This window comes from Streptopelia decaocto (genome assembly GCF_964273445.1).
Source record: "Streptopelia decaocto genome assembly, chromosome: Z".
Taxonomy (NCBI): Eukaryota; Metazoa; Chordata; class Aves; order Columbiformes; family Columbidae; genus Streptopelia; species Streptopelia decaocto.
The window spans coordinates 69,857,748-69,870,698 of record NC_138657.1 but is presented as its reverse complement, the minus strand read 5'-3'; the positions used below and the strand labels follow the sequence as shown (position 1 = coordinate 69,870,698).

Here is a 12,951-nt window from a genome sequence, read left to right as displayed (position 1 = left end):
TGCATCCATAACTATATTAATGGACTTTGCTACAACTCCTTAACTATATCAGCAAAAATATCACTTGCAAGTACAAAAAAGACCAAAAGTAAAACAATAAATACAATTCTAAAGTCTTTACATAAAAATGAAATGGAACAGAAGCAGCACATGAGGCAGCACTCTGCTACTGAATGAAAAATATTATGTAAAAAATTACAGAAAAATTACTCATTTCTCTTTGCTTCTTGACGAAGGAAAGTTTTCAGATGTCTTAAGCCATCATAATACTACAGTCTGTCCTATGTCCAGAAGGTAATTAGATGCAATGTCAACAATGTATTTTATAAAAAGAAATTAGAATATGTCTACACATGAACCGCAAGAAAACCTTGTACTTTTAAACATGTAACAAAGCTGAGAGGGATTCTTCAGTATACTCAATGATAGACTCAAGATATTTTTCTTTTAGTCTTCAACTTTCTGAAGATAAACAGGCTAGCACAAATTTTAATCTTGATAATTTTTATTCCTGATTGTAAACAATAGTTCTTCTTAGAACATTTGTGGTCATTATTTTTTTAGGCTATAGCAATGGCACAAAAAACAACTACTGAGAAGTTAAAGAAAGCAAACAAACAAACCAAAAAAACCACCAACCAAACAAAAAATCACCACCATGACACAAAAAAAAAACACCTTGTAAAATTCATACCTCTCCATCAGGACCAAGACCAGATGCCATTCCTTCTGCATTTTCTTCAGCCTTCTACAACAAATGAAGAAGTGAAAAATATCATGGTCAGATTTCAAATATAGAGAGAATACTGCTTATGATGTAAGCATTTTGGACCAAGAATATATGTTTCCCTCTATTTCTGAATAGCCTGGAAAGCATGTAATTGAAGGTGTGGGTAGATATAGGCACAGAGTTACTACCACACACACAAACCATTTACCAGTATGAATAGGATACCTACAATACCTCTAGTCACCGTAATGTATCTGCATCTAAGAAGTAGCCGACCTACTGGATTTCTGGTCCAGACTTAGATCTCAGCTGCTTACAGACTATGCTAATACAAATTGAAAAATAATTAATTTTCCCATAAATTTCTATTAATTTCCTCTAAAGTACTTTAATCTCAGTTTCGGAGGTGTCACCATGCATCACACAGTGTATATTCATGCAGACACTTTAATTTTGGACATAGGTACATTTTTTTTTGGTCTGACAGCTAAATAGAAAGGGTATTTTGGGAGTTCTTTGCACTATATCTCAATTAAGTCAATAAGACCACAATTACACAGACCACAAAAAGAATCCTGGAGTTCTTAGCTGGAGCAAGCCAGATTTTTCTTCTCCCCAGGCATCATTCCAAGAAACAAGCAGTACCTTCGTCAAAGCCTGTCCTCATTTACCCTACTTAAAAATTTAAGCATAGTATGATAAAATTGAAGACATAGTTTGCTTCTGAATTGGAACTTTCCTAGACAATTCTGACAATGAGTAAGAAAGGATACAGTTTCTGCTCCTGTCAGAGTGCTGGGTTTGTAGTATTGCAGCACAGTTTTACTTTGGTTACCAATGTAAACAGACCAGACTAAGAGCAAGAACAGACCTCTTAAATTGTGTCTTTTAGATAAACAGGTTCCAAGTATTGTTAACATGTGTGATAAATTTAGATACACCAGTTGTTTATTTTTTTTTTTTAAAGTAGTATAGTTAAGGAATAGCTACACTACCAAATATTGAGATGATCCTCAATATCTGCTTCAGATCAAGCCTTGAGCCTTTGTCTTTGCCATTAAAGCCCATTTTCCAAGATATGAACTTCAAATGAACATGTAGCAGCAGACATGGGTAAATTCCACATTTAAAAAAAAGAATATTCTTCTTTCACATAGCCTTTGTACTCCAGTACACATGCCTAACCATCTTTGTTAACTACCCTTTCAAGAGTATAATACAAAACGGAAATCTGGCTAAGCTTAATTCTAGTCTAAAACCTTTAAAATATCTATGAAATAAAACACTCTTCAATATACAAAACAACCAGAAGGAGAAGCTTTATAAATACTTCACTGGGCTACACAAACACAATTGGTCCTGGTCACTGCAACAACAGTTGATGTTCAGTAAGAACAACATCAATACAAGCCTGCGGGCTGTTTGCTTCAGCATTTCTCGGCAGCAGGTAATATCTGCTAACAAAGAAAGGAACTGTACCAGAATTGAAGAGTTTAAAGAAATAGAGGGGCAGGATAAGTTAGGATAGCACTTTACTGGCCTCAGCCAAACGAGCTACATTGATCAAGGATATTTTTCCCTTGGGTGAACAACAAGAGGAGGGTTCCATTCTTTTGCACTTGACACTGCTCTCTAATAGAGGGTGTTTCAAGAAGGATGGACCCAATTTGAAATGAGCATATCTCTGCAACCATGAACCACCCATTCATATGTTAAGAACATATTTTCAACAAAAAGAACAGAGGTTTTGGAGAAGGACAAGAGAAAACATGGAGCATTTTTTAGGCCATTAATGTCCAAAATTAGAATATTTATTTACTGGCAGTCACTAGCATATTGAAAGTGCTGCTTGTGAACCATGTAAATACAATGTCTATAATATTTGTATCAGTAATTAGTAGCAAAGCAAGCACAGAAATGGATTATGAAAGTCCTCTTACATATCATGCAAAAGATGTATGGTACTCAGAGGTCATATATATATCATTACATAATGATTATTTCACACATGGAATTATTTTTTTGGAAACAGCACTGTTCAGTTTCCACAAGTCTCTCTAACAGGGTAAAATATTTCAGACAAAGAAAAGTAATTTTGAAAAGCTTCAATTAAATACAAAGAAGACAAAACGGACAATACTACAGGCAGCATACTCATTTCTAATACACATACTCAAGTTCTTTCTCTCTAGTTGTTTCCAATGGTCCTACAAAACGAACTAAGCCAAGCGTAGAATGTGGAAGTCTAAAAAGTTACCCTGTATGAAACAGCTACACAAACCAGACTTTTCTCATCTTCTTCGTACAATGTATTTTGGACCCAATGAATACTTTTTGGGTACTTTAATCCTACTTTTATGTCCAGTCCAATCTTACCTGCAGAAAGTTTTATCAGCAAATCAATGTTAACAGCCCACAATTTTCCAATCCAGCCTCCGTCTTACCTTCTTTTGAATTATGATAGCAATTTTTTTTATATATTTCAGGGGAGAGAGATAAATTCCCTCACTGTTAAGAATTTGGCAGTGTAGATAATTTTAGATACTCTGGTATGTGTATGACAATTGGGTATCACTACATTAATCATCATTAAAATTATATTTGAAGAAGAGATGGCCTAAAAATAACAGCTATGATTACTTGCCTTCTTTCTTCTCCTTCTCTTCTTCTTCTCTTTGGCTGCTTGTGCCTGTTTATGCTCCCATACCAGGTTAGTCAAGTTAGCCACATACTCGTCTGTCTGCTGCAACAGGTAGGCCAGGCGTCTATCTTTCTTTTGGTCAATCAGCTTACGGTAGCCTTCCTCATCTTCAGCCTAGAAATACAAAACAGATATCAGCCCTGACAGAAATGCTTCCAAAGAAACATCTACCAGCTTCTGTGTCAATAATCATCTGTTAATCTTAGTTAGATCATTATGACTTGTACAGGGAGACAACTAGACGGGTAAAAAAGTTCACTGGATGATCAGGCCCATAGGGTCATATATTTGTGTTAACGGGTCATATAACGGTTTGGAAGGGATCTTAAACATCATCTAGTTCCAACCCCCCTACCACAGGTAAGGGGAACTTCCACCGGACCAGGCTGGTAAAAGCTCCATTCAACCTGGCCTTGAACATTTCCAGTGATGGAGCATCTACAACAATCTGGGCAACCTGTTCCAGTACCTCACTACCCTCATGGTGAAGCATTTCTTCCTTATATCTAATCTACATCTACTCTCAGTTTAAAGCCATTATCCCTTGTCCTATCACTACATGCCCTGGTAAAAAGTCCCTCTCCAGCTTTCTTGTAGGCCCCCTTTAGGTACTGGAAGGCTACTGTGAGGAGTCCCCAGAGCCTTCTCTTCTCCAGGCTGAACAACACCAACTCTCTCACTCACTCTTCATAGAAGAGGTGCTCCAGCCCCCAGTCATCTGCATAGCCCTCTTCTAGACTCACCTGAACAGCTCCACATTATTCTTATGTTGGGGGACCCAGAGCTGGATGCAATACTCCAGGTGGGGACTCATGAGAGCAGAGTAGAGAGAGAATCACCTCTCTTGACCTGCTGGTCATGCCTCTTTTGCTGCAGCCCAGGATATGGTTGGCTTTCTGGGCTGTGAGCACATATTGCCAAGTCATGTTGAGTGCCTCATCAACCAACACCCCCAAGTCCTTCTCCCCAGGGCTGCTCTCAATCCACTCTCCTCACAGACTGTACTTGTGTTTGTGATTGCCCCAGTCCATGTGCAGGATCTTGCACGTGGCCTTGTTGAACTTCATGAGTTTCACACAGCCCTACCTCTCTAGCCTGTCAAGGTCTCTCTGGATGTCATCCCTCTAGCGTATCAACCTCACCACACAGCTTGGTTTTGTCAGCAAACTTGCTGAGGGTGCACTCAATCCCACTGTCCATGTCAGCAACAAGGATGTTAAATACTGGCCCCAATACCAAACACTGCGGAATGCCACTCATCACTGGTCTCCATTTGGACATTGAGCTGGTGACTGCAACTCTTTAAGGGTGACCATCCAATCAGTTCCTTATCCACTGAGTGATCCACCCATCAAATCCATATCTCTCCAATCTAGAGACAAGGATGTTGTGTGAGACAGTGTCAAATGCTTTGCATGAGTCCAGGTAGATTACTGCAGTTTGTCTTCCCTTATCCACCAATGATGTAACCCTGACGTAGGAGGCCACCAAATCTGTCAAGCAAAATTTGCCCTTAGTGAAGCCATAGTGGCTGTCAGAAAACACCTCCTTATTTTCCATGTGCCTTAGCACAGTTTCCAAGATCCATGATCTTGCCAGGCACAGAGGTGAGACTGATTGGCCTGTAGTTCCCCAGGTCTTCCTTTTTTTTTTTTTTTCCTTTTTAAAAATGGCATTATGCTTTCTTTTTTTCAGTCAGCGGGAACTTCAACAGGCTGCCATGACTTCTCAAATGCGATGGATAGTGGCTTAGGGACTTCATTCACCAGTTCCCTTGGGACCCACAGATGCACCTCATCAGGTCTCATGAACTTGGTCCAGATTTCTTACATGGTCTTGAACCTGATCTTCTACAATAGGTGGTCCTTCATTCCCCTAGTCCCCACCTTTGCCTTACGAGACTTGGGCAGTGTGTCCAGAGCACCTGCCAGTGAAGACTGAGGCAAAAAAGTCATTGACTACCTCAGCCTTCTCCATATCCCAGATAACCAGGTTTCCCATTTCCTTCTGGAGAGGGCCCACATTTTCCCCAGTCTTCCTTTTATCACTGATCTATCTATGATTGTAAATATCTCCTACTGTCATGGCCTAACAACTAGAAAATCTACAGCAGTTATGACAGATAAGGAGATTAAAAAAAAAAGACCACTTAACACCGCAAACGGATTACCATGTACCAAAACAGAGATGCTTGCTAAGCCTCCTACAGAGATGATTTTTCAAAGCCATGAAGTGCAGGTAGCCCATACCCAGCGAAAGAGCATGGGAGCTGGATGCAAACTTGCATTTAATTCTTTTCGAGTATGAATAAAATCTTTTTCTTTTAGGTGTTCGCAGAAAGTTTCCTTTTGGGCAGACTATCATCTTTCTACTCTCGTGTTATTTCACCTTTAATATAGGTCACTATCAGAGACTAGATTCATCAGATAAGCAATATCTGAGTCGTTCTAGGAACTTGTACATCCTATGGCTCTGCATAAGTGTGTTGTTAGGGGCAACACATACCAGGAAATATTTTTTCATGTACTGCAAAGATATAATGCAGCATTTGATCATGTCAGAAAATTAAAAGGTAAGCAGCTGAGACACCTTTATGAATTTTGGCCAAAACAAATAATAAAGGAAGTATACAACGCCTTATAAAAACCAAACAGAAGTAGGAAATATTTTAAAGATGATTACTTTAAAAAAAGTAATTTAAAGATTATTACTTTATTTAGGATATGCGAAAAATCTCCTGCCTTTCTGCAAAGACACGAGAACTGCAGAAAGTTGGCAAGAACAACTGCAATGTTCAAACTGAGCTTGGAAAACTGCTTGTAAAATTCAGTTGTAATGTTCAACCCATCAGAACTGTTAACACTGAAACTCTAAGTTCTTAGAATGCATTATCATCATTATTACTACTGAATACACAGTCATTGTAATCTAGCCAAGCTACTTCCTTTATATATTCAAGCTTGTTTTGACAGTATCTTTTAAAATCATGCCAATGCCCATTCCTGCATGTGATATATACTACACTCTTTCCCCAAAAATAAGACAGGGTTTTATATTAATTTTTACTCCAAAACTTATTACTTTTTTACAGGTATAGCTGCCTGGAGACTATTTAAATTGACTCTTTTATGAACTGCAACTAGGGCTTGTTTTTGAGTAGGGCATATTACATTATATTATATTTCAAGCATCCTCAATAATCTTGAAAAATCATGCTAGGGCATATTTTTGGGGTAGGTCCTATTTTTGGGGAAACAGGGCACTGTTAATGAGCTGTGACACAATCGCCATTTCTAGTTGTACTCAACAAAGGGCAAGCTGTGGAATGAATGTCTACACTTTAAATTCTAGCAATATTTTAACTCCTGAAATGAAGCCAGCCCACTGATTGGTTCCACGGTGTTCTGAAAATATATGGTCATACACAAACCCATTCTACTCTGTCCTAGGAATCACACAACTGATACTGTGCAGGTGCAAGTAAGGGAAAACTATAAAATACACGAAGTATGGAATTTTAGCTAAAACAACCATATTTCTTCCTCTATTCCTTACCATTAATCTTCTCATTCTTTCTTTCTCAATTCTTTCAGTTTCTTTCTTCTGCTCACGCTCAGTGTTGGCATGCCAAGTTGCTACAGCTTTAGAAAGTTTCTGAATTTTCCCAGCGACTGACCGGTGGTACTCTTTAAAATCTTTAGCATGCTGCAATATGCTATTTAGGTATTCCTAGAAAAGAGAAAGAAGTTAGTGCAGACACTTTGACAAAGCACAGGATTTGAAATCAGGAATACAGAAGTTCTAATCTTAGCATTTTCCAATTGCTTATTACATGATTCAGAGTTTCTTTAATCTCAGAAACTCCAACAGTAAACAAAATATGTAACAGAGAAGACCGACACAGCAAAGTAAGGTGCATTTCTGCCACCGGGCAAACAACTCATAACTTAAAGTACCTGGTGCTTCTGCCTACGCTTCCTCTCCTGTTCTATCTTCTGCTGTTTTTCAAGCTTTTCTGTCATTCGGGCCTCCCTCAAAGTCTGGCGCTTGCTTCTTTTGTATGCTTTGGAGTTCAGTGCTGTCTCCAATGTTGTGTCACGACGCATGCAAGCCACTACCTCTTGCCTTAGCTACCAGAGGAAAAAAAGAAATGCTTAAAAAAAAAAATCATTTTTAAAACAGGGAGGAACAACTTTAAACACTGGTATGGCAGAATAAAACAGCAACAGTCCAGAAGATTTCCCAGCCTCCTCTTCCCTTTCCACTACAGTTCTGAAAAGACCCAGCACTTATACAGTTGTAGCAGCTATGTCTGTCTCCCTAAACAAATCCTAAGTCTCCACCTGATAGCCAAAGTGTTCACTGCTCTTAATCATAATTCCTTCTTTTTAAGATGCTGCAAATGAATATCTTGCTGCAATGAAAGGAGGTAGCTAAGATTTTACACCGTCAAAGTAAAACATGAATGAACATACATAACATACTTTACAGAGCTGGACCTGAATATATCTGATCACGCATCTCATTGCCAGCTGCACAGGAGACAGCAGGGAGAGGTAAATGTTAAGGGCTTGGAACAGTATTGCCACAGTTACAGCAGTACAGCAAAGAGAGCACGATGCTTTTCATCTGACCTCTGACAAAACTTCATTACAAAGGAGTGCCAAGGGCAGAGGGAAGGAAGACTTGGACATCATGGTAAAACTACTGCCAAGGCTTCTGTCGAGAAGTATTTTTGCTTGACCTGCTAAATCGTATCTTTGTTCTTCCAACTTAGCTGGAAAAACAAGTGGCAAGAGGCACATAAGAGTCTGCCTGTGTGATTCCTTCTATGAAATGCATTTGCACTCAACATTCAACTTGTATCTTAGGCATGATCTCATTACACTTAATTTTCAAAGTCTGTGAGCCACAGTGGAAATCCTGAAAACAGATCACAGAGAAATACCACACATGATACCAACATATAACTCTTCCTAATACAAGGAGACCCATAATAAATGTGAAGTATGTCCAGAAAGAGGTGTCTATTAGGATTTGTGTTGAAAAATCAACTTGCAGCCTGTTCAGCTCATTTTGTCTTTGTGCCAATGCCATCTGCATTATGAAAGACATAGTGCTATGGTTATACTTTACGCTGCAAGACAAAGCAGGAAGCAAAAACACTTGCACGTTTTTATTAATGAAACAAAAGACAATTTAAGCTACACAGTTCTGTGACCTGCTTATCAGTCAAGCTTGCTCTCATGAAAAATCTCCCGCCTATGCTCAGTGCTGCTGCAAAATCTCTTGCCAGTTTACTCTTTGCTACACGAACACACTTGGCGGTGACCTCTATGAGAATTTTCCTGAAGCAAAAGGCATTACCTGGCGCTGGAAATTCAGTAACCTAAGTGCCTTCAACTCCACTGTAGCTTTGGTTCGCAGATCAGGGGGTAGAGAACCAGGTAAGTTTTCCAGTTCCTGGATTCTGTGAGCAATTCGAGCCTGAAGCCTAAGAAAATAGAGAACTGGATAAGACATCAGGAGAAATCTGTAAGTGGTTATCAAAATTACACAATAAAAATAAGCAGTTTATCTCAGGTACTTATTTGGCTTTTACTAATTGTTTCTGAACTAACAGGCTTTTGCAGAGACGACATTAGGTATCCTTTCCCACTTTGAAAATAAACTGTCAAATAATGAAAATACCACTTGGCCCATGTTTTGATTTTGACTAAAAGTGTATGTGTGAAAAGAAACTTGGGAATTATATTTTACTCATACTATACAGGATTCTGTTTTCAAGCTTCTTTGATAGGTATTGTTTTATGCACAGTGTAGTCAGTGATGACACTGACAGAACTTTTCTTAATATCCAGAATTTTACTTTCTTACTTTATTGACAAACGAAAAGTTCATGAGTAAAGTATTCACACTTACATAGCTGTTACACTGTAAATCAGATTCTATTTCACTCTTCCTTTACAAGCTCCTTTTGCATTCATTTGCAAATTCAAGAAAGAGAGAGAAAGAGAGAATAACGGACAAGCCAGACAGAACTCATTTTTTCTATTTTTTACATTGAAAGCTAAGATCACAGAACTAACAGTCAGATAGTTTTGTGGTTTTATTTAGAAGTAAGTACTTCTGTGAACTGCAAATTTTGTCAAGGCACTGGAACAACAGTTCCCAGAATTTTAAGTTATCCAAAAGTTGCACGTAAGTTCAACCAAATCCGTGCTCGCCACTTCCCACATGCTTTAGGAAAACAAAACAAAAACACGCAGGCAAACAAAAACACACACAAACAAACAAAAACCCCAACAAACAATGTGAAGCCAAAACAAAACACATATACACACGCCCCAAACCCCAACCGTTCTCTCCCAGAATCAAAAAAAACTAAAGGCCCAGGAACAGGAAGCCATCTCATCTCCCTGTACTGCACAGGGCTCTGAAAATTTCTCTTTACTTTCACAAAGCACAAAACATCAGATCAAATTAGGTAAAGGTGTCTGCTGCTGTTTTCCTGCAACAAGGACTTTGGAACTGCTGTGAAGGGAGAAAGAAAACATTTTCTGTAGGGCTTCTTTGCATATAGTGATCATTCTTCCCTGCCCCTTCACCCCCTCATCACTCCATGGTGACAGCAGAGTGACACAAGCTCTCATACATTCGACATGCCAGCCTCATTGCTGGAAAGCAGATCACACATCAGCCCAAATGGCTGCACCTGATACTAGTATTTTGATTTGTTCTGATTCCATGTATCTCACAGTCATTGCATGCATGAAGACTTATGTATAATCCGAAAGGCAACTGGAATCACCTGTACAGTTTCAGACAACACCTCTTCTGTAACAGCACTTCTTAAAACTCCTAAACTTCCTAAAACTATGCGCTTTTTATATTACCAAAAGACTTCTGAAGTTCCTGGAATAATAAAAGGAGATAAAGCCATATTACTGCAGAAGACTTAGTGTCCTCAACGGAGCAAAAAATTGAAGCAGAATTAGGTTAGATAAGTTTTTCACACAGATGGAAAAGTCAATCAAGAAGAGTTACTTCCTAATAAGAGGTTTCATTAAGAGCTAGATACTTCTCCAGGCCCAAAGAAGTTCATGATTCCTGCAGGAAAAGTATTCATTCAGATAAATCACACTGGAATACTTTCTTATTTCAAGTGTATGTACTACTCTAATGAAAGTCCACATTTTGTACAACTACACCAGTCACTGGGCATTCTAGTCATTAAGAATTTATTTTAGTGCATCTAAGAACACAAAATCTTGATAATTAAGTGATTTTCTAGATAAACTATTGTACATCCATACAAAAAAGCAGCCCAGATGTGCAGAGAGAATACTGTTCTAAACCACTGATGGGTGCTCCGGCTGTTGCTTATTCACACATGGATATAATCATGCATCACGACTATGAATTATTACTCTGTTTCTCTCCGCAAAGAGCTGCAATGCCTGTCCTGAAACCCTCACTTAGAAAAGCTATAGCCAAATCCCAGTTTCACTGTCTTTAATGAAACTTTAGAGGAGCAGTCACAACCTTTCAAAACTTCTGTTTTGAGTTATGAACTTAGTAAGGCAGCTGAATACTGAACACATTTTCAATTTTTATCTTCTTTTTTTTGTTAGTAGTGTTTCTTCCTGTGCTGTTCAAGGGGACAAGCATGAAAAGTTAATCTAGGTTCTTCATAACAGAGTTTATGGTTTTAGACAACTAAATGGATGAGTCACTTCACAAACAAACATGTTCGCTTATTAGTTCTGCCAGAACTGGCTTATTACTTTAACTTCAGGTATAAAACAGGTGAAAGTGTCTGCTGACATAGGAGTTTACATAGTAGAAATTCAAGCAATAGCCAAAGTTGGGCTGGGTTTATTTTTCTGTCATCTAAATTATCTAAAAAAAAAAAATAAATCCAAGTATACAACTTTCCCGAGATATGACTAAACATAATGCAAGATTAGAGTGTGCTTACTATGTCCCGTCATCACACTAAGCAGTGCATCCTCATATAAAAGATGCTTCACAGTGCTAACCATTTTCTTAGTTGTTCTCAAGTTTATAAAAACACTGATCAGAAATAAATGCACATGAAATTTTATCATTCGATTATAAAGCAGATTAGTATTTCTTCCCTTTGTTTTTCCTCCATATGTTGAAATCACTGCAAAAACATAGGTCTGCACTGAGCTGCAAACAAGGACATGTCTACATTTATGTGGGTGATCACCTTCCTATTATAATCCAGGCACAGGGAAGGAATAGGAAAAAAAAAGCCATACTTCTAAGTCAGAACAGGCACTAACTTCAGAAACTCTCATTGGAACTCAGGTTCATTCTCTATTAAAACAAAGCCCTGGCCAAAAAGAAGTTTAAATACTAATGAAAATCTAGTGTACATATATGGAAGAATAATGAAAAGTGGCAGTCTGATGGGTTACATCTAAAACAAACAAAGAAAAAAGAAACAAAGTTCTATTACAGACTTTGCTAGAAGTACTAATTATATTGTAGTAATAATAGTAGTATTTTCTTGAGTAGTGAGTAGGATTTTTAAAAGAACTTCACAACAGACATCCCAGCTCAAGTGAACTCAACAACTACGTGAGGTGTTTCTCACCACAGCCACCTTCTTGTCTCCAAAGCGAATGACTGCAGTTCATTGGACTAATGTTATCTTCATGGAAAAATGCTAATAGCTATTAGGTAAACAAATCCAAATAAAAAGGTTTCCTAGATGCTTTTTGAAAGCACTTGAAGGATATAATCTCACCGTTTAAAGGATATATTTAATTAATCTTTGCAGTTCAGCAATTTATCTTCATTCATGCAGAAAGTGGCCAGTGCATCTACACAGAGATATCTCTGCAAAATAAATGATGCACACCTCTTCCTCATTAACAGGGGTCAACGGCAGAGGTGATACTTGCACATTCAAACCTGTCTGGCATGGATGCCGTGCAGTAAGCCATGAAGGTACATCAGAAGAGACCTCACAGAAGAACCCACGGACAATCTACAGGACACTAGCAAGTATATTTTTTAATTAGCAATGAGAAGGCAGAAAAAAGCCCTTCCCCATAGTAGAAAAACTTTAAATCACATTCATTTAAGAAATCTATTTAGTGAGATTAAAAAACAGCACCTTATTCTGAAGAAAGTGTTAAGGAGAGTTTTAGAAAAGCATGGTATGAATTTTTCATTCTGGACAGATTTCAAGGAACACAAGCTTAACAGCTCTTCACACATGAATAATTTAAACTTCTTATACTGATAAAAATTTTAAATATCTAAGTGTCTTTTTATCCATGTTTAGTCACACAGAGATTAACAACAATTATCATATAATCTCATCTCAGATCAACATATGCTGCAAATAGCGTCTTGGCACAACCATGTGAATGTGACAGCAACATTAACTCTCCATTTGCTTTCCCTTTGTTAATACACACTGAAGCCGTTTTTTATAATCAGATCCAGGCTTTTCAGCAAGAAAAAGCAGTCTGCTGATATT

General features: G+C 38.1%; 1 protein-coding gene across 5 annotated transcripts in view; it reads right to left on the bottom strand.

The window, feature by feature from the left end:
- Positions 1-12,951, bottom strand: part of SMARCA2 (SWI/SNF related BAF chromatin remodeling complex subunit ATPase 2) — a 117,684-nt gene that overhangs the window by 69,119 nt on the left and 35,614 nt on the right. For all 5 annotated transcript variants that reach the window (XM_082074466.1, XM_082074469.1, XM_082074467.1 and 2 more), the window contains 5 exons: positions 8,799-8,925; positions 7,388-7,561; positions 6,987-7,160; positions 3,375-3,545; positions 695-748 (listed from right to left, as the gene is read on the bottom strand). In XM_082074466.1, coding sequence (XP_081930592.1) covers positions 695-748; positions 3,375-3,545; positions 6,987-7,160; positions 7,388-7,561; positions 8,799-8,925 — 700 coding nt within the window. The remainder of the gene's footprint in view (positions 1-694; positions 749-3,374; positions 3,546-6,986; positions 7,161-7,387; positions 7,562-8,798; positions 8,926-12,951) is intronic.